General features: G+C 46.4%; 1 protein-coding gene across 2 annotated transcripts; it reads right to left on the reverse strand.

The window, feature by feature from the left end:
* Positions 1-1466: 1466 nt before the first annotated feature.
* On the reverse strand, positions 1467-25724 carry SBSPON (somatomedin B and thrombospondin type 1 domain containing). Of its 2 annotated transcripts, XR_014144222.1 has the most exons (6): positions 25440-25724; positions 16088-16282; positions 7362-7452; positions 5554-5730; positions 2724-3177; positions 1467-2195 (listed from the first exon to the last, which is right to left on the reverse strand). XR_014144222.1 is itself a non-coding variant. In XM_081816123.1 (5 exons), the coding sequence occupies exons 1-5, from the start codon at positions 25651-25653 to the stop codon at positions 3060-3062; spliced, it is 795 nt and encodes a 264-aa protein (XP_081672249.1). In that variant the 5' UTR covers positions 25654-25724; the 3' UTR covers positions 1467-3059. The 2 variants fall into 2 exon arrangements, 1 of the variants encoding a protein (XP_081672249.1); XM_081816123.1 differs by having other exon boundaries at positions 1467-3177.
* Between the last annotated feature and the right edge of the window lie 1203 nt (positions 25725-26927).

The raw sequence follows: 26927 nt of genomic DNA on the forward strand, positions 1-26927 counted from the left end.
CACCGTGTCTTCCCATGAAAATTCTTGTTCCTTTGTAGGTAATCTGGGTTTTCTTTCTCTTTCTTCTTTATCCTTGATTTTAAATTTCACAAATTTGTCTCTAGTGGTAGGATGTTTAAAATCCATCTTGTTTGTTGCTCAGTGGGACCTCTCCACCCCAGGAAGAATGGCTCTCACCTCTGATTCCACCTTCTTTTCTACATGTTTTAAAGGGTACACTCTCTGTTTTGGTTTAGCCATCAGGAGAAACCCATTTTCTTGCAGTCTTCAAAAAAATTCTTCAAAGTTTCTGATTTTGGGGTGATTCCTACCACCACCTCCACCCTCCCCAGCTATGTTATGGACTTCTCTGGCTGTGAATCCTGTAATCTCAATTGGATTTGGGGAAGGAGAGAGGGTAAATGTGTATCCATTTGTCACTAGTCTAGACAGTTCACCTCTCTTTCAATATGCTCATCACCTGATTGCTTATACCTCAGAATGTCCAGGTCTTTATTTTCTAAGTCAACTTGAGTTATTTATATGAATATTCACTAGAATGTTCTTAGAGAATATAACCAGTTTTATTTTGCATCATTTTTGCGCATAACCAGAAAAGATGGCTAAATTATTGCTGTTGATATTTATGCTTAATTATAGCATTCTCAAAAACATCCCAAGAAAGATCCTAAAAAGAGAATAGTGTGATTATAATTCACCTTGATCCTTTTTCTTTTCTTTTCTTTTTTTTTCCATCTCTTTATCATTCTCCCCTTCTGAGTGATCACCATCCCTAATTCCTTTCTTCATTTTTCCTGGGGGTGTGTGTGTGTGTGTGTGTGTGTATACACACATATATAAACATATATATATATATACACACATATAATTTTTTGGTATATTTATTTTTGTTCAAATTACCACATACACTTTTGAAAAATCAACCTATTAAGTAATTCTAGGGTATGCATATCACTGTAGAATGCCTGTGGCAGGGCCAGCCCTTTGTACTCAATGAGAAAGAATACTGAAGAGTTCTTAAATACTTTGATCTTTAACCTTGAAAATAAAACTTTTGGTTCTTCCTTAATCGCTTGGACTACAATTTTCAGTTCTGAACTGTTTCCTAGGACTCCGTTAGAATTAATAACAAGCTTTTAAAAAACATTAATAGTTAAGTCTTCTAGCCTATGAAGTTGTTCTCAAGAACAGAAATAACAAAAATATACTTCACTGTGAAAGTAATAAATGGCCAGCACTAAAAACTAAATACATAAGGTGAAAAATGATTTTATACAACTCAAATATGTTAAATGATATAACACACCCTGGAACCATAAATACAGCAGCTTTATGGCTGATAGTCTCCACCTGTATGCCTATCAATTCTGAGGGGTTTTTTAAATTTTGTTTTTGGTGAAATTTTGTTCATTCTCTGACCAGTCCAGAAAATGTTGGTATTTTCAAGTCAAACAAGTAAAGACCTCTTAAAATGTGAACAGAGAGTTTATTAACTGATATAAAAATTTTAATTAAGTAACATTAAAATTACCCAGGTATATCTTCAAAAATCTTGCTTTACAAAGGTTAGAAATGGTCTTAAAATGTTAATACTGAACTTACAGTTTAAGGTCCTAACCTTGATGAGACTCAAATTTTTTATTATTAATCCCTGAAGAATTTACCATAAAAACAACTCTGACAGTTAAATGAATATATAGTCAGAAATACTGCTACCCTCAGCATTAAATATTAGGGACTTTTCCAGCCCTATTAAGTTTGCTATTGTCATTCTTGTCATTACGCATAAGTACCAAGAAATATGTATTTTAGTAAATCATTTGTTAGTGAATAATATTTTATATAAATGAAACTGCAGGAGTTTAAATTTTAAGATGCAGTTCTCCAGAGAAATACCCTAAATTTAAAATTTGTTTCAGAATTGAAAAGGACTTAGCTTTCCCAGCTATCTTTGGCATAGTCAGGTTTTTCATCGAAGCTGAGTCCTGGATGAGAAACTGAGAGTGGGCTCTGTGGCTGACCTGCAGAATAACCCATCCTTAAGCCACTTTGTCTCTGGCTCACTGGTTTTCCAATCATAAAATAGAAGACGAATACTTCTGTGTGTGTGTGTGTGTGATCATCGCATTTGTGATAAAATCCACGTCTTCCATAATTTATAACTGCCTTCTACCCCAAACAGGAGAAAATGTATGCTGTAGAAAAAAAGTAGTAAGTTTACTTCAATTAAGCTTGAAGTTAGTTTAAACTTAAATCTGAAAGATTATTTTAGTCAGCTTCAAATTTTAAGCCTTGGAAATAATCTTAGGTGCTAATGATGGTAAAATTTTCATAATTAAAGCATTGTTTCATTCATCGGTGCCAAAATTCTCTTCATGAAAATTATAGCATTTAAGGGAACTTCTATTGACCTAGAATGAACATTTGATTGTCAATTAACCAAAGAAAATTTCTTCTTCAAAAAAGTGTTTTTAACATAGCTGTTGGCTTTTCATTACAAAACGCTTACTAAATCTTAACTTGTCCTGTGAAAATCATTTGTGACTATTTTCTTAAAATCATTATTTCACAATTTATGGAATAATATATGGGAATCTGTACGTGTGAGAGTATACATATATCTGTATACATTTTTTCAAGTGAGAAGTTTTTAAGAGATTACAGAACAGAAAGAAGGAACGCAAGATTCAAAGCACGGATGCCCTTAAATGACAACTACTCACCAATAAATGGACCATATTGTAGTAATTTTAGTGCAAATGGACATGCATTCTGTGTTGTGTGGGCGACCTCTGAATGAGAGGACTCTGTAGAAGGCCAAGGTCACAAAACCACAGGAACCTTTAGGGTAGGTCCTCAATGTAGTAAACATAAAAACAAAGGTACTGGGCATCTTGAGAATGGGCCCGTGCACTTTCTTTCTCTACTTCGGAGTGTGGCAACAACGTGTGTTCTAGGGACTTTGGCCAGATGGTTTTTGAAGGTTTATGAAGCACTTCACATGACTTGGTTAGGTTTAGCATGTTGACAAACACACTGTGAAATATTTACATCACAATCTATATAAAAATAAAACTGTGAACAGCTGGACAAGAACACTGATCTACTCGCCGAACTTTTTTCCAAGTTCCTTGACATCGAGGATTGCCAATTGCTTGCCAATGGAGAGTTTGATTTCTGAAACGATATTTTGAAAATGTTAGTTACGCTGAAAGCAAACCAAAAAGAATTCTAATTTACAGGATCATAAATTGAGGTGTTTTGTTGTTGATCAAAGAATGATCATACCTGGAGTTTTAAAGTGCATTAAAAATTGAAATTAAAAAAAAATGATCACAAACTGAGTTTCCCTTCTTAGGGGTTCCATCAAAACAAGTTACAAGTTAATCTCTATTTGAGGATACCCTCTTGTTGAGAGAGCGGTTTGAGGTTACTGTATTCATTTCTCCCACTTGATCTGACTATACGAAGTATTACATAAAGGAAAATGGGTCCCTGTTTCATGTATATTTAAATTAGAGGGGTCTGCCCAAATGAGCTCTTGTAATCCTCAACTCTTTGATTCCATAATGAAAAAATGGGAGAAGCAGGAAAAGCAAAGCCAGATTGTTGAAATTATTACTTTTAAAGTCATTGGAATCTCAGCCAGGGTTTAAGGTACTTTCTGAGGACAAATTCAATTACAAATTCACCTAAAGACAAAATATGGATGAGATATTCAGAAAAATATTAAGTCTAAAGATTTGGTTTCTATTTGATATGAATGTCTTACCTACTTTACTGTCCATGTGGTGTACTCCTTACAAAGGCTATTAGGCACAAGTGACTAGTAAACATAAATTCAAGTTATTAAATATTAAAATATACTATGGGAATAATGACTAGCTGGGAAGGTCCTTCTTTTACTTTCTAATCTGTATTTTTACGAGTTCCACCTGACATACTTAAAACCATAATCCACGTGTGACTTAAATTGGTCTTTGTCCAATAGCTGACCAGCATGAAGTCTACTCTTCTCTTAGGAAGAGTGTTATTATCAGATTTAACTGATAAATGAGTATAGGATTGGGATAGATTTTTCAGAGTCAATTCTTCTGGACTATCTATAGATTCCTGTAGGTTTCTGATCCTGCAAAGCTGAGCCTACCACCCTCTCAGTCATGGTTTTAGGACTACTCCCATTGGGCAGTGGTTCTGAAACATTGCTGTGGGACTGAATCATCTGGGCAGGGGTCAGCAAACCCCAACCCACGGGCCAAATCCAGCCCACCCTTTGTTTTTGTGTGGTCTGTGAGTTAAGAATAGTTTTTTGTTTTTAAAGAAAATCAAAAGAAGAATATGTCATGACACATGAAAATTATATGAAATTCGAATCTTAGTGTCCATAGATACAGTATTTTTATTTTTTTTTTTAAAGATTTTATTTATTTATTTGACAGAGAGAGAGACAGCGAGAGAGGGAACACAAGCAGGGGGAGTGGGAGAGGGAGAAGCAGACTTCCCGCGGAGCAGGGAGCTCAATGTGGGGCTCGATCCGAGGACCCTGGGATCATGACCTGAGCCGAAGGCAGACGCTTAACGACTGAGCCACCCAGGCGCCCCGACCGATACAGTATTTTTAGAACAAAGCCAAGCTCATCTGTTCACATAGAGTCTAGGGATGCTTTCATGCTGTGATAGCAAGAGTTGAGCAGTGAGACCAGAGAGCCCACAAAGCTGAAATTATCGACTACCTGCCAACTCCTGACCTAAAAGATGGTTAAAAATCCACCCCCAGGGCACCTGGGTGGCTCAGTCGGTTAAGCACCTTCAGCTCTGGTCATAATACCAGGGTCCTGGGATCGAGCTCTACATGGGGCTCCTTTCCCAGTGGGGAGCCTGCTTCTCCCTCTCCTCCCCGTCCATGCCCTATCTCTCTCTATCTCTGTCTCTCTCAAATAAAATCTTAAAAAAAAAAAAAATCCACCCCCAAAGATTCTGATTCAGTTCATCTCAAGTGGGGCTCAGGAATCTGTATGTTTTATTTTTTTAAAAGACTTTTTATTTATGAGAGAGAGAAAGAGCATGAGCGGGGGGGAGGGGCAGAGGGAGAGGGAGAAGCAGGCTCCCCACTGAGCAGGGATCCCGACATGGTGCTCGATCCCAGGACCCTGAGATCATGACCTGAGCTGAAGGCAGTCGCTTAACCAAGTGAGCCACCCAGGTGCCCCAGGAATCTGAATTTTTTGAATCACCATCCCAAGAGGTTCTGATTCAAGTGGTTTTCAAAACACTGCTTTGGAGTGATCAGGTTTCCAGTGGTCATTTGGGAGCATGATATGAACCCCTATATCCAAATTTACCCACTCATCTCTGCTATAGAGCCTCTGAGTCCCATAGGGTAAACTGGGCCCTGGATTCAGGAATCGCTAGACAGAGGGTTCTCCTTACTTGGTGTTTAGACTCCCAAATCACGCCCTGATATGCTACGTAACAGTCTGCTGTTCGGGACACAGGACAGATCTCTCCAAATGAAAAATAAGGAACGTCCTTCAACCAGTGTTCCTCCCTTACCCATCTGAGTCCAGGCCATCTCCGGAACAGCGAAGGCTCACAGAGTTCATAGCTGGGGGTTGACAATCAACGCACACTGTGTACCCCTCTCGGAGATACTGCATCCATCGAGTCAGGGGGTGATTTTCCATAGCGCAGTGATGAGTCAATGACTCTGTCTTGAACTCCATACAGTATCTAGAGCAGAAAACGGGACACTTGCCCCTGCCGTAATGAGAGACAGCCTAACGCTGTAAAGTCTTAGGAAGCCTGCGAGCCCCACGGACATTTGATGGACTGGAGAACGTGGTCTGGTGCATCCTCACAGGCTATGCACCGGCCACAGAATGCCTTGTAAAGTTTCTCATTTGCCGAACTGTGATGATGGACGGTGCCCGACTGGCAACTACAGTGAAGCTTGGGGCTCTATTCCAACCCCTGATTGAGTTACCTGGTCAACAGGAGTCTGCAGAAATTTGGATATACTGTTTCCTATCTAATCTAACCACCACATTGTGTATAAAAAGCACATTTCAGTAAGAAAATAGCCCTTAATAACTTTGCTGATAAAGAATAAGAGAAATTGAGTAAGAACTTGCTGAGTCTTAAGTCTGAGAACGTGTGAGCCCCTAGAGGGCTGGTCCTCAGTGCCCTGCCCGACACCCATGACTTTCTGCCCCACAGATGTTCCCAGGGACCTTCCCCATGCTCCCCAGCTGGCTCACCTGCTGGATCTGGGCTAATGATGAGTTTGGACTTGAATCCAAGCATCAAAGTTCTATTGGGCATCATAGATAAAAGGAAATGGGAAGCTGGAGACGTTTTTCTGTGACAGAGCCTAGTGTCACCTTACACTGAACTGTGGAAATCTCTAGCACTATAGTGACTAGACTCCGAAGGCCTGGGGGGAGCATCCAGACATGGGTGAATACTTTAGAGTCTTGTACTAAAAAGCAACAGAATTTTACAATTCTTCAGGGAAGCAAAACATAGTAAAACTCCTGCATGTTGTGTTTTTGGTTCTAATTAAGCTCCACTGGGCTAGTTTCTTATCCATAGAATTATGAGCTGTCCTAGGTTAGATGGAAAGTGATTGGAGGGTCTGCTTCCGCGAGCTTTAACAGGGGTAGACCATTTATTAGGTACCGTTAGGTAGTGAGGTAAGAAATTCTATGGCGAAGCTTCAATTAACTTTAGTCAGACAGCTTAACCCAGACATCTCTTCATTATTTTCTCATTAAATTCTCCTTACAACGCCATGTGGTAGGCATTCATGTTCTCATTTTTCAAGAAGAAAACCTGAGGCAGGACAGCACATCCAGGGTCTTACGGCTAGTGCATGGCCGTGGTGGGGGTGGTCTGAACATGCAGCAGACTGGGGTCCCTCTGCTGACAGCTGAAGAACGGACTTCAGGTAACCATGGCTTACCCAGGCTGTGCCTTCTGTCCTGACAGAAATTCTCAGAGCTGATGTGTGGGCCACTTTCAAATTAACCAAACACAGGTGGTGCTAGAGTCCATATTCTCCTAATGACTCTAAGAGGAACATCCTGAGTACGATTGCTGAAGTGATACCATCATTTTATATAGCGTGTTTCTTGTTGATGAGACCTCAGAGACAAATCTTTGCAGCCTCACAAAAACGGAAGAGACAAGCAGGTCCCAGCTTTGTGGTAAAGAGTCATGTTTTACCCAAAGTCAACAAACAAGTAAGAGAAGAACCCCCATCACACTAAGACAAGCTTTGGGGGCTGACTTGGCCATACACCTGGAAAAGCATAAGCTGAAAAACCCAAACCAAACCATACAAAACAAAAACACTAAATTACCCGGCGTCCTCTGTGACTGTAGACCACTGTGGAGAGGCAGCTTGTCTTGTTCTCTCCTTGTTGAATGCAGAGGTAGTTATAAAGGCAGGGACTAGGAAAGAGAGAAGGGCGTTGGACACATGCAGCCTAAAGTACTTGGAACGACCTTTCCCAAACTTGATGTCAATCCTGTCTCGAGCCCCCCATCCCTAAGTGCAAAGGGCCGCGGCACACCACCAGGAATGGGACGGGGCCAAGTTACCGTGTCCCCAGAACCCAGGTCGAAGAAGATTTGTGTGCACGCCGATGGGCAGGGAGAACTGCAGGCCTCTGACAGGCAGGCTTGCCCTTGGTAATAAGTTGATACTGTATGAAAGGGGAGGAAGGGGGGCCAGAAATAAAAACCAAGAGGAAGTAGTGAAAGATGCAGGTAAGTCAGGGGGAAAAGGAGGGAATGGAGAAAGGGAGAAAAGATTTTTATTTACTTATTTTTAAAGATTTTATTTATTTATTTGACAGAGAGACACAGGGAGAGAAGGAACACAAACAGGGAGAGTGGGAGAGGGAGAAGCAGGCTTCCTGCCGAGCAGGGAGCCCGATGCGAGGCTCGATCCCAGGACCCTGGGATCATGACCTGAGCCGAAGGCAGACGCTTAACGACTGAGCCACCCAGGCACTCCGGGAGAGAAGGTTTTTAAAGATGAAAGGAAGAGAAAGAGAAGAGAAAAGGGAAAGACAGGAAGAATAAAGTAGAAGAATAGGAGGGAGAAAGGACAGAGGAAGAAGACAAAAGAGAGAGAAAAGGGGATGTAAGGAGAAAAAAAGACCACCAGAGAGAGAAAGAGGAAATGTGAAAAGGAGAAAACAGAAGTACCAAGGGAAGAGGTGTGAGTGCCCCCCCCAACAAGGTCCTCGCGATCCCAGCCCGGAAGCTTCCCCGCCTGCCTTGTGGCCTCAGGGTGACTGCCTGGTGCCGGCCAGCACAGCATCCTCCCCATGTCAACCCTCAGCCTGGTGGGGGGGGTGGGGCGGTGTGAGGAAGGAAAGTCAGATTGGTCCTCCCCTCCCTGTCCCCAGCCCCAACCCAACTCCGACGCTCTGGCCCGGAGAGAAGAAAGGGAGCCAGGAATCCGCCCACCTCTGCTCTCTCCTTTCACTGATTTTGTTTGTATGCCTCCTTCCTGTTGGCCGCTAAGTGTGGGGAAGCATCTGATGCTAGGTACGTACAGCACCTGCAGATAACCTCCCTATGCCATTCTGGGGTCAACTCAAGGAAGGCAGGGTTTTGCCCTGGTCATCACTGTGGCCCTCACACATTGACACACTCAGTAAGTACACAGGCAACGAATGGTGGCTTAATGAGTGAATGAAGTCACGGAATTGCCACCAAGCCTCCGGGCCCTACCTCCCTGTGGTCTTCTGTTCCTACACTGAGCCCTGTGGCTGAGATGACTCAACAATCCTTCCTACCTTTCGTTTCAGAAACTGGACCGTCCCAGGAAGGGTAGAGACCAGCTGATGTTGGCTCGTGCGCTGACAGAGTCATCATCAATGTGAGCAAAATGGCAAGAGGGCTGCAAAACAGATGTGTCAAGCCTACGTGTTCATTTGACCTGGCCCCTTACTGGCTCCTTTTGGCCACAAGATGGCAGCCCGAATTCTTTTTTAGATTTTCTCAGGGAGGCCTTTTGCTATGACTAGGGAATGTAAGACCAGAGTGGCCAAACACCAGGTAGTCACCTGCTCCTGAGAGTTGCAGGTATCCTTCTTGCCCTGCGTAGTTTGGTGCTTAATCTCTTTGGTGTGAAAATTCCTCCCATCTAGCATTAGCCCTCAGAGTCCCAGCTGTGAGATTCTTCCTTGCTGCACTAACAAGTTTAATTGTTTTCCAGAGAACATGCCACTCCTTCTAAATGTGACCATAGCTTTGGGACTTCCCAAACCTGTGGACAGAATCAGAAAGAACAAGGGAGCGCATGTATGTTAGGAACTTACTGTTTCTCTTAGATCTAATTCTCTGGAACACAAACATTGAAAGGATTTTCGCTTTCCCACGTATTGTTTCCATTTCTGTTCTTCTGACGCATTTAAGAGTTTATTCAGCAAGTGAAGAATACAATTGCTGCTCAGTCCACGTGGCATTGGACCAGTCAAACTATGAAATTTTCAGGATGTGTTTCTTTAGCTCAAAACATGTATTTGATCTCCTTATTTGAACCGCATGTATTATTACAGAAGTTCAAAGGCAACGCACTTAATATATAGCTTGGGGCAGGGAGGGGAAATGAGGTTAGGAGGTAAAGGGCAAGTATATGATTATATCTGATATAAAATCCTTAGAAAAAGTCCTATAATAATAATAATAATAATGAAAGCTAACAATGATACACTTCTAAGTTTCCAGGCATAATGCTGAGCACCTTTCATGTGTGAATGCATTTAATTCTTACAACCACCCTCTGGGATAGGTCCTATTATTTCCCCATTCCACAGATGAGGAAACTGTGGCACAGAGAGGTTAAGGAAGATGTTCAAGCTCCCATCTAAACACGGCAGTGTCAGGCAGCATCTCTAAAACCATGCTCCTCACTGCCTAGAGACTCTTGCAGTGTAGATCACAATGTTTCATTGTTTTATGCAGCATATTTCCTATGAATTGCTTAAATTCTGTTTTATCTTCCCTTTCTGTCCCTAATGTGTCCTTAATATGAAGTAACTTTAAAGGAGGAAAGGAACATTGTGAGCCCCTACCTGGTGTCCCTTCAGGCCCCCCTGGGAGAGGGGGAGGGTTGGGATGGGGCCTGGGGCCCCCGGGGTGGGGGGCGGGCTCGTGGTGGGCCCAGATTAATGCCTGCTAGGACAGCACCTTGTATGTTTCCAGCCTGCTTCTTTACAAAGTACCTTCTCATCCTCTGTGACTGGTCCCCACATAAGCTTTGTGAAGAGGTGCCCTGATGTGTTCTCAGAAAACTGAGACTCAAGGACATTAAAGGAAGGGAAAATTCACAGTAACTGATGAAGCAAGGACCCCAACACAGAAGATTGCTTCTGGTTTTTCGATCTCCTGTCCACGTTCAGTGCCAAGCCTCTGCAGTACGTAAGACCTATCCTAAAAGCCAGCCAGGAACCCCGGGCCTTGTGTCTTCTGTGTCCTGCCCTGTCAAGCCCTGGCTTGGCTCAGTGGCACATTCTACTGAGAGGGGGCACTTCCTCCTTGAACCAGAAACCTCCAGAAACCAGACCAGCAGCCACATTGCTTGGGGGTCTTCTCTGAGCCAGCGTGACTTTTTATCTCCCCCCAGTTTAATTTCCATTACTTAAGAGTGGTAAGTAATTTAGAAATTATTTATGCCTTCAGTCCCACTGCTGCTTATGTGTGGAAGAACATAGCCAGGTGCCCGGGGACAAAGCCTCGCAATAAAAGCCAGGTCCCCCATCTTCCCCCGTCCTGGCAACAATATCCAAATGTAATAGATTCTGTGTTAAGAGGCCATTTGCCAACTTTTCTGGCATCCTATCAGCCTACCATTGTTCGGTTTTACAACTCCACTTCTAAAAGCATGGCACCACGCATACTTACTTTGCACATGAAAATAAATTGAATTTGCTCAGGGAATTTCATAAAGCCCTCTGACACAATGGGGTGTCACCAAGGTAGGCTTAGAACCAGTGGTCTGTAGATATAGTGTAAAAGGGAACAGAATGAAAATGTGACAAATAACAGCGGCCCAGAAGCATACAGCTTATGATACACATCGATCTCCTTTTAGGAGGAGTCAGGATGTACAACTAATACAATAATAGGGCTTTTTGGATTTGTTTTTATGGTAAAGATAGAGTCAAGATCTGCATTAAAGGAAATGGAAAAAATTCAATAGCTACTTGATCATTAATAAGAGAGCTTCGGTGATCCTGTTTCATTCACAGGTCTCACAGAGCCTTTCTAGTTCTATACTTAGTTACCAGAACCTGCAATTGCAATTTTAGCTCCAATGATAACAGGAGCAGCAAAGCAATATCAAGAGGGAAAACCCTACAGGATTTAGAGCCCTGAGATCCAGCGTTAGATTCTGAAAGTCCTTCACAAATGCTGTTACCTCCCTGAGCTCCAGTGTCCTCTTGGTCTCAAGGATAATGAGGCTATCCCCTTTTCAAGGTCAGCAGGATACTGGCCCCACCAAGATTTCCACACCCTAATCCCCAGGACCTATGAATATGTTATGTTATTTCATAAGGAAGAATTAAAGTTGCAGATGGAATGAAGTTTGCTACTCAGTTGGCCTTAAAATGGGGAGATGATCCCGGCTTCTCTTGGTGGGCTGAGTGTAATCACAAGGGTCCTTCAAAGAGGAAGAGGAGGGGCGCCTGGCTGGCTCAGTGGGTTAAGTGTCTGCCTCCCGCTCAGGTCAAAATCCCAGGGTCCTGGGATGGAGCCCTGCATCCGGCTCCCTGCTCAGTGAGGAGCCTGCTTCTCCCTCTCCCTCTGCCTGCCGCTCCCCCTGCTTGTGCTCTCTCTGGCAAAGAAATAAATAAAATCTTAAAAAAAAAAAAAGAGGAAGAGAAAGGTGTTACTACAGAAGAAAGCACAGAGATGCAATGTAGCTGGCTGTGAAGAAGGAGGCAGGGCCTTGAGGAGAGAAATGGTGACCATCTCTGGATGATGGAAGAGGCAAGGAAACGGATTCTCCCCCAGAGCCTCCCTAAAAGCAATGCAGGCCCTGCCAACGCCTTGCTTTGGGCCCAGGGTGACCTGGGTTGCACTTCTCTCCCACGGAACCCTGAGATAATACATTTGAGTTGTTTTAAGCCACAGCGTTTGGGGTAATTTGTGACAGTGGCCGTAGGAAGCAAGTACGCTCTCCTACAGGATCGCTATGAGCACTGAATCAGTAATGTCGATAAAAGCTCTCCGCCCTGCAGCTGTGAGGGACTGCTCCGCCCTGCATCCAGGCCTCCCGCCCTGCCAACAGCAAGTCCAGTGGAGCGGGGAGGCGGGCACAGGTGGCCGCGCGGCCCGACTGAGAGCCCCGGGTGGAGGAGGGTGCTCCTCCTCTGTGCCTCCACACCAATCTGCCCATCCTTCTATCACGGCGCTCGCTCAGCACCCTGAGCTGGAGTTGGCTGATAGGTTCGGTATTCGAGTCTGCATCTCCAGAACCCAGCATAGCACTGGCTGTAGTAGATGCTCAGTGAACCTTGAATGAATGACCCACGTAAATGAATGTGTGGGAACTGCGGTGACACAGGGCTCAGGGTAATCCACCAAACTGCATTTTCGCGTCACTGCTCTTGTTTCCTTTTGTTGTCCATCATTTTCCCAGGTGTATTCCACAGAACACTAGTGATTCGGTGAGATCCCCTGGGGAAAGGGGCCATTTAATCCAATAAGGTGGGAAAGCATCGCATAGCCTATCTCCCTCCTGTAGAATGAAAATGCTTATTAGCATAAGAAAGCCTCTGAGAAATTCTTCCTTAGAGAAAATGGTCTGATTTACCCCACGTTTTCCTGACTAAACCCCTGTTTTGCATTTGGGGGCCTCTGCCCTCAGGAAAGTGGCATGTAAGGGATCCAGCTATGAGTCAAGGGCTGAGGGAAGAGGTGTGCACCCACACTTGGGTTAGAGCAGCGCTTCTGGAACATCGGTGAGCAGCGGAGTCCCCTGGACGCCCGGTTACAAGCGCTGTGCTAAGCCCAGCGCCAGCGACCCTGATCTCGTGGGTCTGGGTGAGGCCGGAGGTACTTGCCTTTCTAACAATTTCCCAGCTGAGGCAGACCCTGCTGGAATATTCGAGGGGTCCTGTCTTCCCTGACCAGCTTGTGATAGCAGTCATCATTTCCACGGAATTACCATAGGAACGTGCATCTGAGGAACGCAAGTCAGGGCTGCAAATGCCAGGAGAGATTTCTCCTCTCTTCCCAAACCGGGTTTTACCTCACCTTATTAGGAAAGGCGGCCACTGAGCACAGATCTATCCTGTTGGTGTTATTTCTAAGTCACGAACACCTTGTGGGGAGTCACCTATGAAGACTGCTGCTTTATAAAATCCTCTTACTGGAGCTTGGTGGGAAGGGTGGGTGAGAGGGGTAATTTGGGAACACGAGAACATGTGGAGATGGACAGGCCCGGGGGGCTTTGCCCAGAGGACAGAGGAGAGGACACCTCCATGCAGAGACGAGAACCCTGGGGGGCAGGGTGTGGGCCCAGTGCTCCCTGGTGCCCTTGGCCCATGTTCCATAGCGTCCTCTTCATTGACCTTCCTGTCCCTTTTCCCGTGACCTGCATTATGCTGTTATAAAGAGATACGGGGCTGCAAAGGGGTTCTGTGACAGACTGGTGTAGCCCTAAAGAGTCAAACGTACTTAAGATCTCCTTTCTAGCAGCCAGACCCAGTAAATGAGCAAAGCAGCTGCTTCCTGATAGATCAGCTATAGGTTTTAAGAGTCATCCAAAAAACCAATAATGTCCTACAACGACATCCTCCCCGAGCCTTTTCTGTCGTGCTCTGCAGAGTACATGAGCTGATTGTGGTTTTGTTCCACGACTGTTTCTGGGAGCACTAAATTATTTCCCTGGGAGCTTCATCTGACTGCCGTGTCCACGAGACACCTCCCCCCTGGCCCTTCCATTAGCCACTCCCCTACCAGAGGCATCATTTCAAATCATAGATCTGACCACATCAGAAAATGCTACAGTAGCTCTCCAGGGCTCCTAAGATAAAGACCAAAATCCTAAATGCAGAGCTCAGGACAGACGCTTCCCCTCTCAATGCCAGCCCCACTCTCTGTGTTCCCCAGACTCCGGCCTTCCTTCAGCCTCGCAAATGGGCCTTTGCTTCCCCGGGGTTAGAGAGATGAGCCCAAGATGGTCTCTAGGTTGTTTACTTCTGCACAGCGGGCTGACAACTGTTAGCCCCAAAGCCTACTGGCAGCAAACTCAAATTTTTATGCATCCAAATTGTTTTTCTTTTTAAAGATTCATTTATTTATTTTGAGAGAGAGAGTGCTTGAGCGAACATGGGGGGAGGGGCAGAGGGAGAGAGAGTCCTAAGCAGACTCCCCAATGAGCACAGAGCCCCATGCAGGGCTTGATCCCACGACCCTGAGATCATGACCTGAATGGAAACCAAGAGTCGGCCCCTCCACCAACTGAGCCACCCAGGCGCCCCCCAAATTGTTTTAAAAATTGCCAAACAAGCAGATTTTTAGCCATTTAGGCCCTGCCTGCTTTACATACCCTGTGAAACCAGACCTGGCATCTGCTGGCCATCGATGAGCTAAAAAGCCTTGGAGTTGTAAGACCCCAAGCTGCTACCACCCTTTGCCCTTCGAAACTCTCTGACCCAGAGACTCCCGACCATGCTGCTTAGTTGCCATCCCCTAGACACAGAGCCCCTGGCAGATTCCTCTCCTCCCCCTCTGGATGGTGGTCCCCACACCACAGCCTCTGGACTTCCGCTTCTCTTGCAACTCTGTCCAAGCACCAACCAAAAAAGCTTATTGTGGATTACCGCCTCTTGTGGTCCGGTTTTTCCTACATCCGCCCTCAAATCCCTCGAACCCCTATACCTGACTACCTGGTACACCATGCCAGTCTCTGGGAAGTTGTACATTTCTCCGCCTTACCTCCCCCTCCTTACGGAAGTCCCTTCCCTTCTCCACTCCTGTGGCTCCCCCCCTCCCCCAAGACCTATGGAAATCAGCTTATTACACACACTCATAACTCCAAACAACTCACTTGTTCAGGATCAGTTGCACCAAACTGCAGCTGTAATTTTCTGGGACTGATTTCCTAAGATCATGATTATCACCCCCCACCGCCCACCACACTGCGATCTGCATGACAGCAGGCTCACGTCAGCTTATGTCACCAATGGAACCCTGGCACCCAGCCCAGTGCCTGGCAACCAGTAGACTCTTAATAAATATTCGTGCATAGAGTGAAAAAAAAGGAGCAAAATGGCTTGATGAGTGTCATGTTGGTATAAACATTTCCAAGTTCCTATGAAAAACACATGACCTTTGTTATCCTGAGAAGTCAGTGTTGCGTGCTATCAGATTCAATCGAGGTCAACACATTGGTGTTGGTCTTTTGGCTTATTTCTTTGTGAGATTTGTACAGCTCCTGACTCATTCATCGGCGGAATTCTGGCCCCTCCACTGGCCACTCCACAACCAGAATGATCTTTTCAAATCACAAATCTGATCACATCAGCCCCAGTGCAGTCAGCTGGAGAGGAGGAGCAGGTGTTTTATGAGAATAATTTATCACTGCTTAGGAATTAATAATTTTTCTATTACCTTCACACGTGTGTGATGAGCCGACCTGACTACCCAGGAATTAAAGGTGCAAGATGAATACTTACCTTATGGAGACTTACTATCCGGTGTGAAACACTGTCATCCTACCTAAAGTCCTTTGTCGCCAGCTTGAGTTTGCCAAGCATCACAACGCACGTGTCCTTTCCGCGGAGGGCACACACAGAAGTGGGGGGCCATCCCGGGGTTAAGAACACACCGACCACGGAGAGGGTGGAGTAGGGAGGCCCTGATGCAGCTGACACTCACTTCTTTATCAGGCATGTCCTGAGCTTCCTATCTGGGTGGCCTGGCCCATCCCACTCCCCCGCCGCGCACGGAACTCCCCACCCCACCCCCCACCCCCCGCTCGGCACATGGCCTTTTAGGGGAGGACGAGATGGAAAGTCAACACAGACAACAAAGGCGGCCACCGTGAAACCCTCGGTACCGAAGGAGTGCCCGCAGTGCTGGCCCTGGGGCGTCGAGTAGTCCAGGCAGCCGGCTCTCTCTTCCAGGGGCGGGCAGGGCGCGCCGCCGTTCCGGGGCTCCTGCCGCACCCGGCGCCTCCGCACGCGGGCCGCGGGCTGGCACTGGTCGGCGCAGCCGCTCCAGGGGCTCCACTCCCCCACGATGCACGGGCGAGCTGAAAAACAGCACGGCGGGGATGGGACTCTCGGCTGGGTAAGCCCAGCCGCCGGCCAGGCTGCGCCGCCAACACCAACAGCCGAGCTTAGCCCTCGCAGACCGTGCTTTGACTGCTTTGACTGGGGGTGGGGTGGGGTGGGGAGGGAGGCACGGTCTCAGCAGGGCTCAGTGGACAGGGATGGTTAGCTGGTACCCCGCCCCTCTTCGGGGCAGATGGGCAGCTCTTCTGGGGTCATGAGGGTGGGTCTGAGCCAGGGATGCCCCCGAGTTAAGAGAGTGACGCCTTCGGGTACTTCCTCATACTCCGTGGGCTTAGGTAAGATCTTTGCTCTTACAGTTCCTTGATTATAACTTTATCCTCCCCTACCAGAACATTTTTATTGTAACAGCAATACGTATTCATCGTAGAAAGCATCGAGGGAAAAAATGTAAAAGAAAATGCCCAAGTCACTTCTTATCCCCAAGTGTGTCTCTCCATCAGTCATGGGATAGGGCCACCCCAAAGGACCTCTAGACTTGGGACTTCTCTTAGGCGCTCTATTCTCATCCTCCATGGCTCTTAGACCCCTACACAGCAGAGTTGGGGTTTGCCGAAGAGCAATGAGAGCCTACAGAGGTAAAGACTGGGCTTTCATGGTCAGCCATGAAGGGCAGGTCTGGGGCAAGAATTTGGCTATAGTGGCAATTCTCTGGCCATGACTGGAAAATCTATGTGGTTGCATACTTAACTTTCCCATTGAAAGTCCTAACAAATCTTTTAAAATGAATATAATGAGTTTTTCAGTGGAATTACTTCAGGACTTGAGATTGTTTATAAGAAAAAGAATAAGAAAACAAAAGATGTACCTCCGAACTAGAGGCCCAAATTCTTTCCTTCCCACAAAATGTGACCCACTTTCCCTACCATCCTCATACTTTCAAGCTTACAGAGTCTTCACCAAAAAAGCACTCCAACTTCTCTGAAATCTTGACTTGGACTGCTGACAGTTTGTACTTGAAAACTCATTTGACCTCTCAGCACACTCTCTTTAGGGTTCATGGATTTGGAAGACCAATCCTTTGGCAGCACGCAGCTCACCCTGACACGAAAAGGGTCCCATACAACATAAACATCTGTCAGTAATTCAAAAACTTCAGACTGTTTTAAAACATGCTTTTATTAATCATCTAAAAACTCACAGGCATCCCACGTCAGGTAGGTAAGGAAGCAAGGGTGAGGCACGTGAGACTTGTCGCCCATACCTGCCACACACACATCTTTTGGAAAATCAGTAACAGGCCACTTTCTGCTCTTGTCATTTCTTGTGGATCTTTCCCCTTTTATTTTCATGATCCCATGATTTCACTGGGCCCTAGAGCCACACTGAAAGAGACTGCCTGCTGGGCTAGGAGCTGAATGAGAAGCACTCCTTCTGGCCTTAAGTCTTCCAACAACTCTCTCTGTCACCCAAATCTCTTCATCCCTGAGCCTAGTTAGTCTTGCCCTGATGTGTTGGCCTTGAACGACGCTTAATATTATACTTTAAAAAAACAAAACGGGACACTTATTTCAAAGATTAACACTGGACATCACTATAGAATACAACTTTGCCGTGGCATTAACTCAGAATTTAGTAATATGGTCTCGGTTTGAAGACACTCTATCCATACGGTAAAAGATGATACTGGGGACAGTTTTCTGAAGGAAGCTAGTTTCTCGGTATTTCTTCAACATTTGTGTCTCATGTGCAATGTTTATTTATTTTATTTGGTTTGCTCCACAATTAACATCCCCAAATCACAGAATCACTGAATCAGTTGTTGTTCCTATCAGTTAACATTTGACCTTGGAAAATGCTATGTCTCATATTTCCAATCCATGACTTTAACAGCTTCATAAAGAAAATCAGAAAGTTCTGGGTCCTGAGCATCATCTTGACGGCTTCATTATAAGACAAAATGAAAAAAAGTTCACATAGAATTATACAAGTATAAAGGGGTTCCAAAAAATATTTTGAGTTGGAAGGCGAATCTGAGGTATTTATTCCTATGTTACACAAAAGATTATATTCATGATTAACTTGTGAACTTCTGATTGTTTGGAGTGCAATTCGTCATAGATCATAAGAGATCTTTGGCCACAGAGGCTAGGGGAAGTACGAGAACTTCTGACAGATTTATCATCTCAAGTCATATATTACAGCTGCATGACACACATTTCCTTTGAATTATTTCATTAGTATTCACATCTATAGCCAGCATGTCAAAATATTCTTTCTTAAAATCTGACTTTCTCAATCTTCACATTTCCCTAGTTATTACTGGAGGCCAATAGACCTAGTGAGCAACGTGATCATCCCTGACTCCAAGCTCATCCCAGCTTCCCAAAGTCCTAATGGTTAGGACTTAATGACATCATCCCATCCCTTTCAGAAGAAAAAGAAGCTTAGGCTTAACGGATGCCAGAATGCTCGGCAAGCTGTTTTCTTTTTTCCTTTGTTTAAACTCAATATAATATTCAGGTGGAGTTTCCCAGAAGCAGACTCATAAAGACTTGGATTTCAATGCAAGTAATTTATTTGGGAGGTGGTCCCAAGAAGTGCAATAAGAGCAGAGACAGAGAAGTAGGCACAGAAAGAACAGAGACATAGATCCCTAAGTTCCTGCTTTAGGCCCAGTGGGCAAGCCTGGCTCTCAGCTCACTAGGAAACGAGATAATGGATAGATCCAGAGTACTTTCTGGAGTTCTGGCTAGTCCCTCTTCCTCAAGAGCTTTCTGGTTATCAAATGTCCCTACCACAACCACGAGGAGAATGGCCAACAACAGAGAAATACGTTATATATTTCAGTAGGGAATCTGCCCAAAGCAAGAGTAGAGCACCTTTTCACATGTCCTCACAGGGATAGCCAGTCATATCCAAGTACAAGTACCTTAAAAGATTTTCCACTAAGCTTTAAATGTATAATAATAATAATTAAAACTCTCTCAGTGCATTGCTATTGAATTTGGAAAAAAATCAAACTCTTCGCTGCAACCGACAAGGTGCTGGGTGAGCCAGCTTGTGTCCCTCCCCTCCCACCGGGAGGTGCCCCCCCTGCTCCAAGCTCCAGCCAGTCTGGCCTCCTTACACCAACTCTGTCACACTCCGGAACCTTGGCCGTGTGTCCCTCTGATGGGAATGTTCTTCCCACATGGGGCATGGCTGGGGTTGGTTCATCCTTTAAGTCCCAGATGAATTATTCAGGGAGTCCCTCTCTGGCCAGATTATCTAAGGACTCTCCCAATGCCACCTCCAGCCTCCCACCTGCCACACCTGAAAATTACTTCCTCTCAGAGCTCAGTGTTCCTTGCTTTCTAATATCTCCCTAATTCATAATTACATAGTTTACATATTTATTTACTTTTTTATTGTCGTTGAGCTTTTCATTTCGTGCCTGGTGCTTGGCACATGGTAGGTGCTCAATAAATATTTGTTGAATGAATGAGTGAATGAAAGAAATGGCATTGGGCAAATTCCTCCTCCTTCCTAAACAAATTTTCTACATTGAAACAGATTCTGGTTTGTTCATATCGTTAGTTAGAAGCCAAAGCACTGACTAAGGCTCCAGAGTGGGAAAGGAAAGCCGGCTAAAGGACAGGAGCAAAAGAAATCAGAAGCTCCCAGAGCCAAAAATATGGGAATTCTTAACAAGGTAAGAGCTGTCTGGGCTCTCCCGGCAATGGTGGCCCCAAAAGGTGTCCCTGGAAGGAGCGTGGCTTTCTGTGCCTTCAGGTTATGTAGATCCCAGCTTCTCCTGGCAGCCACAAATCCTTCAAATGCTTTTAAATCCATTTATAGCTCCTGCCAGTACCACATCTTGAAAATAACAAGCTTGTTTCATTTTATTATCAGTGGCATGGGGAGCTATTTCCTCTTATTTGATCCAAATTTCCCTCACTCAAGAATTTCAGAATATGGTAAAAAAAAAAAACCATCTACGTTTATCTTATCCATGCAGCTCAGGGACTTCATGTCTCAGGAGGTGTCCTTTCCTCTCTAGCAGGAACCTTTCAGGTTGATGACTCTAGCTGTGGGACCCATCTTTCTAGAGCCACCCCCCGCCTCAGAATTACCAGTGGGCCCTCTCCAGGTCCATTCACAGCCTCTGTGAGCAGGAGCAACCAGAACTAGACACACTATCCTCAGTCTTAGGTGCCAAAAGGTAACTAAAAAACCCATCTTCTACTCTTTTTCTTGATGATAAACACACACACACACACACAAACACACACTCACTCACAGCAACAAACTGAGCTGACAGCTGATCCTTCCTTTCCTACATAGAGTTTGGGCTCTTTCGTCTTAATATAAAACCTTGCCCTCATGTTCATGCAGTGTCTCCTTGGCTAATCACGGATCTGGCCCTGCCTGCTTGGCTCTTTGCCGCCTAAAAGTTTAAGGCCACCCACGAGCAAGTGCTTTCTCCCTCACGTTAAGTTCAAATAGTCCTAAGTCACTGCTACGAAAATATACTTCTTGCACTTTACCCACACCAGTAGCATTTACGAATAGCTTTTGTTTCTGGACATTCTGTGGAAGAAAAATAAAGCAGCCCCTTCACTCACTCACTCACACACACACACACACGCCCCTCATGGTAACATGATTTTAAATGTCATAGGCCTTTTTCTCTTTCCTCATGTATCCCCTTTTCTGAGAAATCTTGTCAAATCTTCCCTGAAGGTCAAATGAGACTACATTGCCCAAGTGCCTATTTACCGCCCCCTCTGAAAGCTCCAATAAAATGATCAAGTATTTTTTTCCTCTTGCAGAAACCATGTTATCTGGCCCCCAGTGGGTTTTTGTTTTCTTTTGAGATATTAACTGGACAAGTTCATGAAATCCTAGAGGGACAATAAAAAGGACGCCCTCATTAGAAAAAAACAGAATTTTATACACCATGTAAGCCCAGAGAAAAAGGGCACACAAATCATAAAGATAATTATGCTTTTACTTGGTAGTCAGTGTCCAGGTGAGTTGTGTTCTTCTTTTGTGCATTTCTGTATTTCCCAAGTTTTCTGCAACAAACATATTTTGTAGACAAGGAAGGAAAGAGTCGTATTTAAAAGGACAAGTGGCTCCAGCCCAGCTGGGGGCGCCCTCTGCAGCCACAGACAACATCCCCTTGGTGGAATGACCCTTCGGGCTATTGAGACAAACATAATTCAGTGACACCACCATGGCTCTCAGGGGGGCAGGACACACTTCTTTGCCCTTGAGGAGTATCAGTCAAAGGAGAGAGAAGGCTCACTCACTCTACCAGTATTTATCTGGGGCTTGACCTGCCAAGTACACAGCTTCTCATAAAGCTTCAGTCCTTGGAGGGTCAAAACATAACGTTTAAACATAAGGGCTCTGGACTTAGAGTTCCTGGGTTCAAATCTCACTCCATCACTTGTTAGCCATATGATTTGGGATGAATCTCCCAACCTCCCAGCGCTCTGATGACCACGGCGGTGGGTTGGGAGACTTAAGTAAGACTAGAACTGTGAGGTGCCTGGCACGGAGGAAGTGTGGCAGAAGGGTTAACAACTTTACCCTCCTCCACTGAATGCCCAGGGCTGCGGCCCAAGCCTGCAAAGTCAAGTCATGTTGAATGCTGGCGCCAGGCCCTGCTCATTTTTCCTACAGAGACAAAGGCAGGGGAAGCCACATGCTGTCTCTCAGGCCGCTATGGTTCCCAGTAAAGCCTCAACTTTTCTAAATCACCGTAGACGGTGACATCCTTCCTCTGCATGAGTTTTAGAGCCCATATTTTCCAGTACACTTGCCCTTTCTCCTTCCAGGTATGTGGTTAGTAGATTTGGGCCAGTTAGGTTTCTAGATTCCCCGGGAAATCTACATGAAAAGACTGGCTCACATGGGCTACTCAATGTTTGCCCTGCTCCCCTTGGGTTCATTATTACTCTTTCCTGAATTTGCTCATCAAAAAATCCAGTGCAGCCTACTGTTTCTATGATCTTAGAATGAAGACTCTAGGAACCCAGGTGATGAGCTAGAGACCGGGGCGTCGTGAGCCTAATAAAGGAAGCCTTCTAAGAAATTCGTCCAGGGCAGGTAACTTGGATCTGTGTCCCCCTTTACCTCTCCCCTGGTCAGGCACAGCCAATGGAGAATTTTCTATTCCTTTTTTTTTGGGGGGGGAGGGGTATAGAGATATATAATTGGTGTTGAAACCAATACCAACATCATAATGAGATTTTTCTGAGATCATTTGTTTCAGAACAGATATTTTTGGCAGTTCAGTAATTCCACAGATCCAATAACTTATTTTTATTTTGACTAAGTAAAAATAAAAAGTCCTATTTAGAAAAAGAAATTCCAGTATTTCATCTCTTAGCTACACCAAAAAAAAAAAAAAAAGTCTTTACAAAGAAGAAAAAAATCAGAAGGCAGAGAAATAAGGCATTCTTAGTTCTACTGACACAGCTTTTTGGTTCACATGTAACGTAATTTCAGTCAAAAAGGTTTCAGATGGCATCGACAGGTAACATAATATTGGGTAAGGAGAAGAGATCCTAAGGGGCAGAATGGTTCTATGTCTACGGAGTGACTGGCGGGCCCTGAGCTGCCGAATGTTGATATATTTAGGAATCAATAACAACCATGCACAGCAGATGTGGCAGATGGCAGCCCGAAGTCGGACAGCCGTGGGCTCAGACGTCACTGTGCTGCCCATTCATGTTAACTTAGTGATGGGAGAGCCCTGGGACACCCCAGCTCCCGAGTCTGTACGACGCTCCGGCAAGACCAGCGGAGAGTGCACAGCCAGGACGCCTGGCCGGGGCTAAGGAGATGGAGCATCTTGGCTCCGCCATGCCCCTTCTCACCCTCAGCTCAGCAGAGCAAGCAGGCCAACCTCCAAGTGGCCAACTTCCAACTGTCTCTATTTTCTCCTCTCCTCCCCAGAAATTCCAGGCGCAGAGGATTTACTCAACGAGGAGCCTTTTCGGTCCCGTGTCTGCTTCTTCGAGGGCCTTTGAGGGCCTCCGCTAACTCCCTGGGGAAGGGCAGTTTAGGCTGAATATGCTCCTTTTAAAAATTCTTTTGGGCTCCTTTCTTTTTCTGGTTTCAGCTCCCATGCCCTCCACTCGCTCGCAGCTCTTCCTCAGGCGCCAAGGTGCCAGGACTCCTTGCTGAGCCCTTCCCAAGATGGTCAGGTCATCTCTTCTCTGCTCCTCCTTACCCAACACATCCCCGCTCCAATGAGAGGCTCTTTGCTTGAACAGTTCAACCTCCTGCACCGAAAAGACAGGATTTATTTGTGACCAAATGAAGACTTTGAGGACTCTGCCACCCCTCACTGGAAAGCCAGTTCTTCTCATGACCCAGAGCTGTCCTACGCATGCCTCTTCGGTGCCTGAGTCTCTCCGGGTCCAGCTGGGTTCGCCTCCTGCCCTGTCCACCAGCGTAGCCTCAGGACCGAGCCCAGTTCCCGGCACCACAGGTGCTGCGAGTGACCACGTGATGCTTTCCTGCTAGAATTCTCCTTCCCCTTCTGGAGACTTCCTGCTCATTCTCCAGGACCATGCTTGCACGTTACTTCCTCCGGGAAGTTTTCCTTGAATCCCTTGGGTCTTCCGAGTTTTCCCTTCCTAGCCTCCTGGACCCCTCATTTGGGCACCAAGCATGTTGTAGGTGGTTCGCAGGGGTAGTCCCCTGCTTGACTGTGAACTCGTAGGGAGCAGAGACTGTGTCTTCATCTTCTTTGTAGCCCTGTGCTTCCCACAGGGCGGGGCACATTATCTGGTCTACGGGAAGACAGGAGTTTGCATCGAATGCTCTTCGGACGCCCTGGGGACCCTGGCCCGGGGGCACTGCATTTCCTAAATAACTGACTCTTCACCTTACTTGAGTAGTAAAATACCCTGGCCTTGAAGCAGGAAAGGGAGAGAGGCTTATCAAAAAGAGGATCAATATTTGTAGGTTAATCATTAGCTTAGCTTTCAAACAGGATCAAAAAAATCTTCATGTTTTTCAATTGTGTTCTTTCAGGAGCAAATCTGGGTGCTATCTTGCCTGGCTGGTGGCCTCTTCCAGCTTCTCGACAGGGCATCCGATTCCCCAAGTAATGACACGGACCTGCGGGTTATTCTCCCAAGAAGACGCTGAGGATATCAACGCGGGGATCCTTGAGGCCAAACCCTAACATACGTGAGGCATATGAGCAGGGAACAAGGTTACTTTTATTTCTAGAGCTGGCTTCTCTCAGGTAAACCTTGTTCTTTAGGACTATACTCACCATTTCTTCATCTTTTAATTTACATAAATCAGCATCTATTGAGCCCTTACCAGGGGCTGTGATACTGTGGGAAATTGAAAGATGCAAAAGACTGACCCTACAGGAAAACCAGCAGGATGAAAACATAATAGGAACCCCCAGATAAAACCTTCATCATGCTATAGAGATAAAATTGAATTCAAAGAGCATATCAAACACCTCCCAGGAGAAAGGGGCTGTGGCACATGCTGGAGTCCAGAAGTGAGGACCGCTGTGGTCTTCCGAGAACTTGTTCTGCAGAAGTGGGTACCCTACCAGAGCACCCAGTGGGGTAATTACACATCCCTTCCCTTTGCACGGCTCACAAGGCCCTGAAGATCCCTGAAGGTTAACAGAATGAACGCAGTGGAGCCTGGCCCAAGGACATGCCATCTTTCCAGGTAGGAGGGGGCCCTATCAGGCTGGAGTTCCTGAACCCCACACACTTCCAGGAGAACAGATAGCTCCAGCCCCTTCCATCCAGGTTCTCATGGGGAGAGGTGCTTTGGAGTGCTATGTGTAGATGGAGAGTACTGGGGGATCCCTGGATGGAGGGGGCTGGAGGGCCCTAGGATAGATGGAGCTGGGTGTACCTGGAGGGAGGGAGGGGTCTGGAGGACTCTAGGATGGGGTGGGGGGTAGGAGCTGAGTGCACCTAGATGAAGGAGCCTGGCGGACTCTAGAATGGAGGGAGGTGTACCTGGATGGAGGGGTGAGGGGTAGGCCAGGATAGACGGTCCGGACACGCCAGGATGGAAGGGGCCGGGGGGGATCCTGGCTCCCGGGCTGCGGTTCTTGGTGTGGGATCCTGTACCCCGTGGCTGCTGGCGAAGGGCTGGCGCCCCCCGCCCCCCTCCCCGGGCCCCGCCACCCACCTGGGCATGCCCTGGCGTAGTCGAAGCAGCAGTCCCCCGTGAGGCGGCAGGCTTGGTCGCAGAAGCACGTCCCGTAAACCCTGTCCAACCTCCAGCCGAGCACGAAGCAGGCGGCGTCCCGGCCCGGGCAGCAGCGCCCCGCCTCGGCGCAGCCGGCCAGGGTCCCCGGCCACAGCCGCGCCAGCGCGCACAGCGCCATCCACAGGGTCCTCATGGCCAGCGCTCCGGCGGCGCCTGCCACGCCGCAGAGCTTCGGGAGAGTGGTGAGCGCGTCCGAGAGCGGCGGGCCCGAGCAGCCCGAGCGGCCGGCGACGCGCAGCCCGGCCCGGCCCTGCCCCGCGCCCGGCCCCCGCCCTCCGCGCCGCCCCTCCCCAGCCCTGGCGGCGCGCCGGTCCGGGCGGGTGCTGCGGCTGCCCCCTGCCAGGCGGAGAGGGCGCGTCTCCCCTGGGCGCCCGGCCATCAGCGCTCGGAGCACCAGCCCCCTGCCCGCCGCCAGCCCGCCCGCGGCCCTGCGCCCCTCGCCCGCGGGACCGCCCCGGGAGAGAGCCGAGCAGCAGGTGCTCGGGGATCCCCGCGACCCAGGGAGCGTCGGGTCCGCCAGTAGCTCGGCCAGGGAGGCCACATTTCCTGCCTCCAGCCTGTTTCCTAACGCCTGGGGTCACGTTCATGAGTGGGCATTTTACTCTCAAACTGGAGACGAATAGCGCTTGATGCGCAACAAACGGGTCTCCGCCGCACAGTGTGAGCGGGGCACCCTGTCTTCGCCCAGGAGAACTCATACTGTATTTTTTTCCGGGACACCAGTCCCCGCGGGCCACAGAGGCCCCTTAGAAGCAAGGAAATAACACCAAAGAAGCATCCTTTCTTTGCTATATTTTATGATGAGATTTTCCTGGACCAAGAAAATGCCACTTTGATTCACCGAAGAGGCAGTTGATGAATGTTAAGGAAGGGATAAGAAAAAATAAACTGTGCTCTGCTTTCTGTTAAAGCAGATTTCCCCAAAGAAGCCCTGCTTAATGATATTCTAGCAGTAACTCCCGCTTTAATAAAGCTCTCATCTAATTCCTCATACATTTCCTTCCCCCTTTCTCTCCAAATTTATTACATTTTCTGCTCCTCACTCTTTTTGTTAGCCAAAAACTATCCTGGAAGTTTCATTTTATTTTATGTTCTTAAATCATTTAGACTATTACGGTTTTGGTGAGAAACCAGGAATATGAAGTTTTCTGTATCTGTGAACCTAAGATTTCTAATGAATTTCAGAGACTGATTTTTTTCTTTCTCATGCAAAGATTTCTTATAGAGGACTTTCCTTTACTCTTCAGAGAGACAAATAACAAAAAATTTTTTAAAAATCTTTTACTCTACCAGTAGTAAGACAAAAAAAATAAAAAGTTGTGAAGTGGAAAAGATTTCATACATTGTAAGAACTGTATCTTATGAACTTTAAGGAAAACACTCTCTAAAGTCAAAAAGAAATTCTTT

Source organism: Leptonychotes weddellii, chromosome 4 (genome assembly GCF_054177405.1).
Source record: "Leptonychotes weddellii isolate Sample4059 chromosome 4, ASM5417740v2, whole genome shotgun sequence".
In the NCBI taxonomy this organism is placed as follows: Eukaryota; Metazoa; Chordata; class Mammalia; order Carnivora; family Phocidae; genus Leptonychotes; species Leptonychotes weddellii.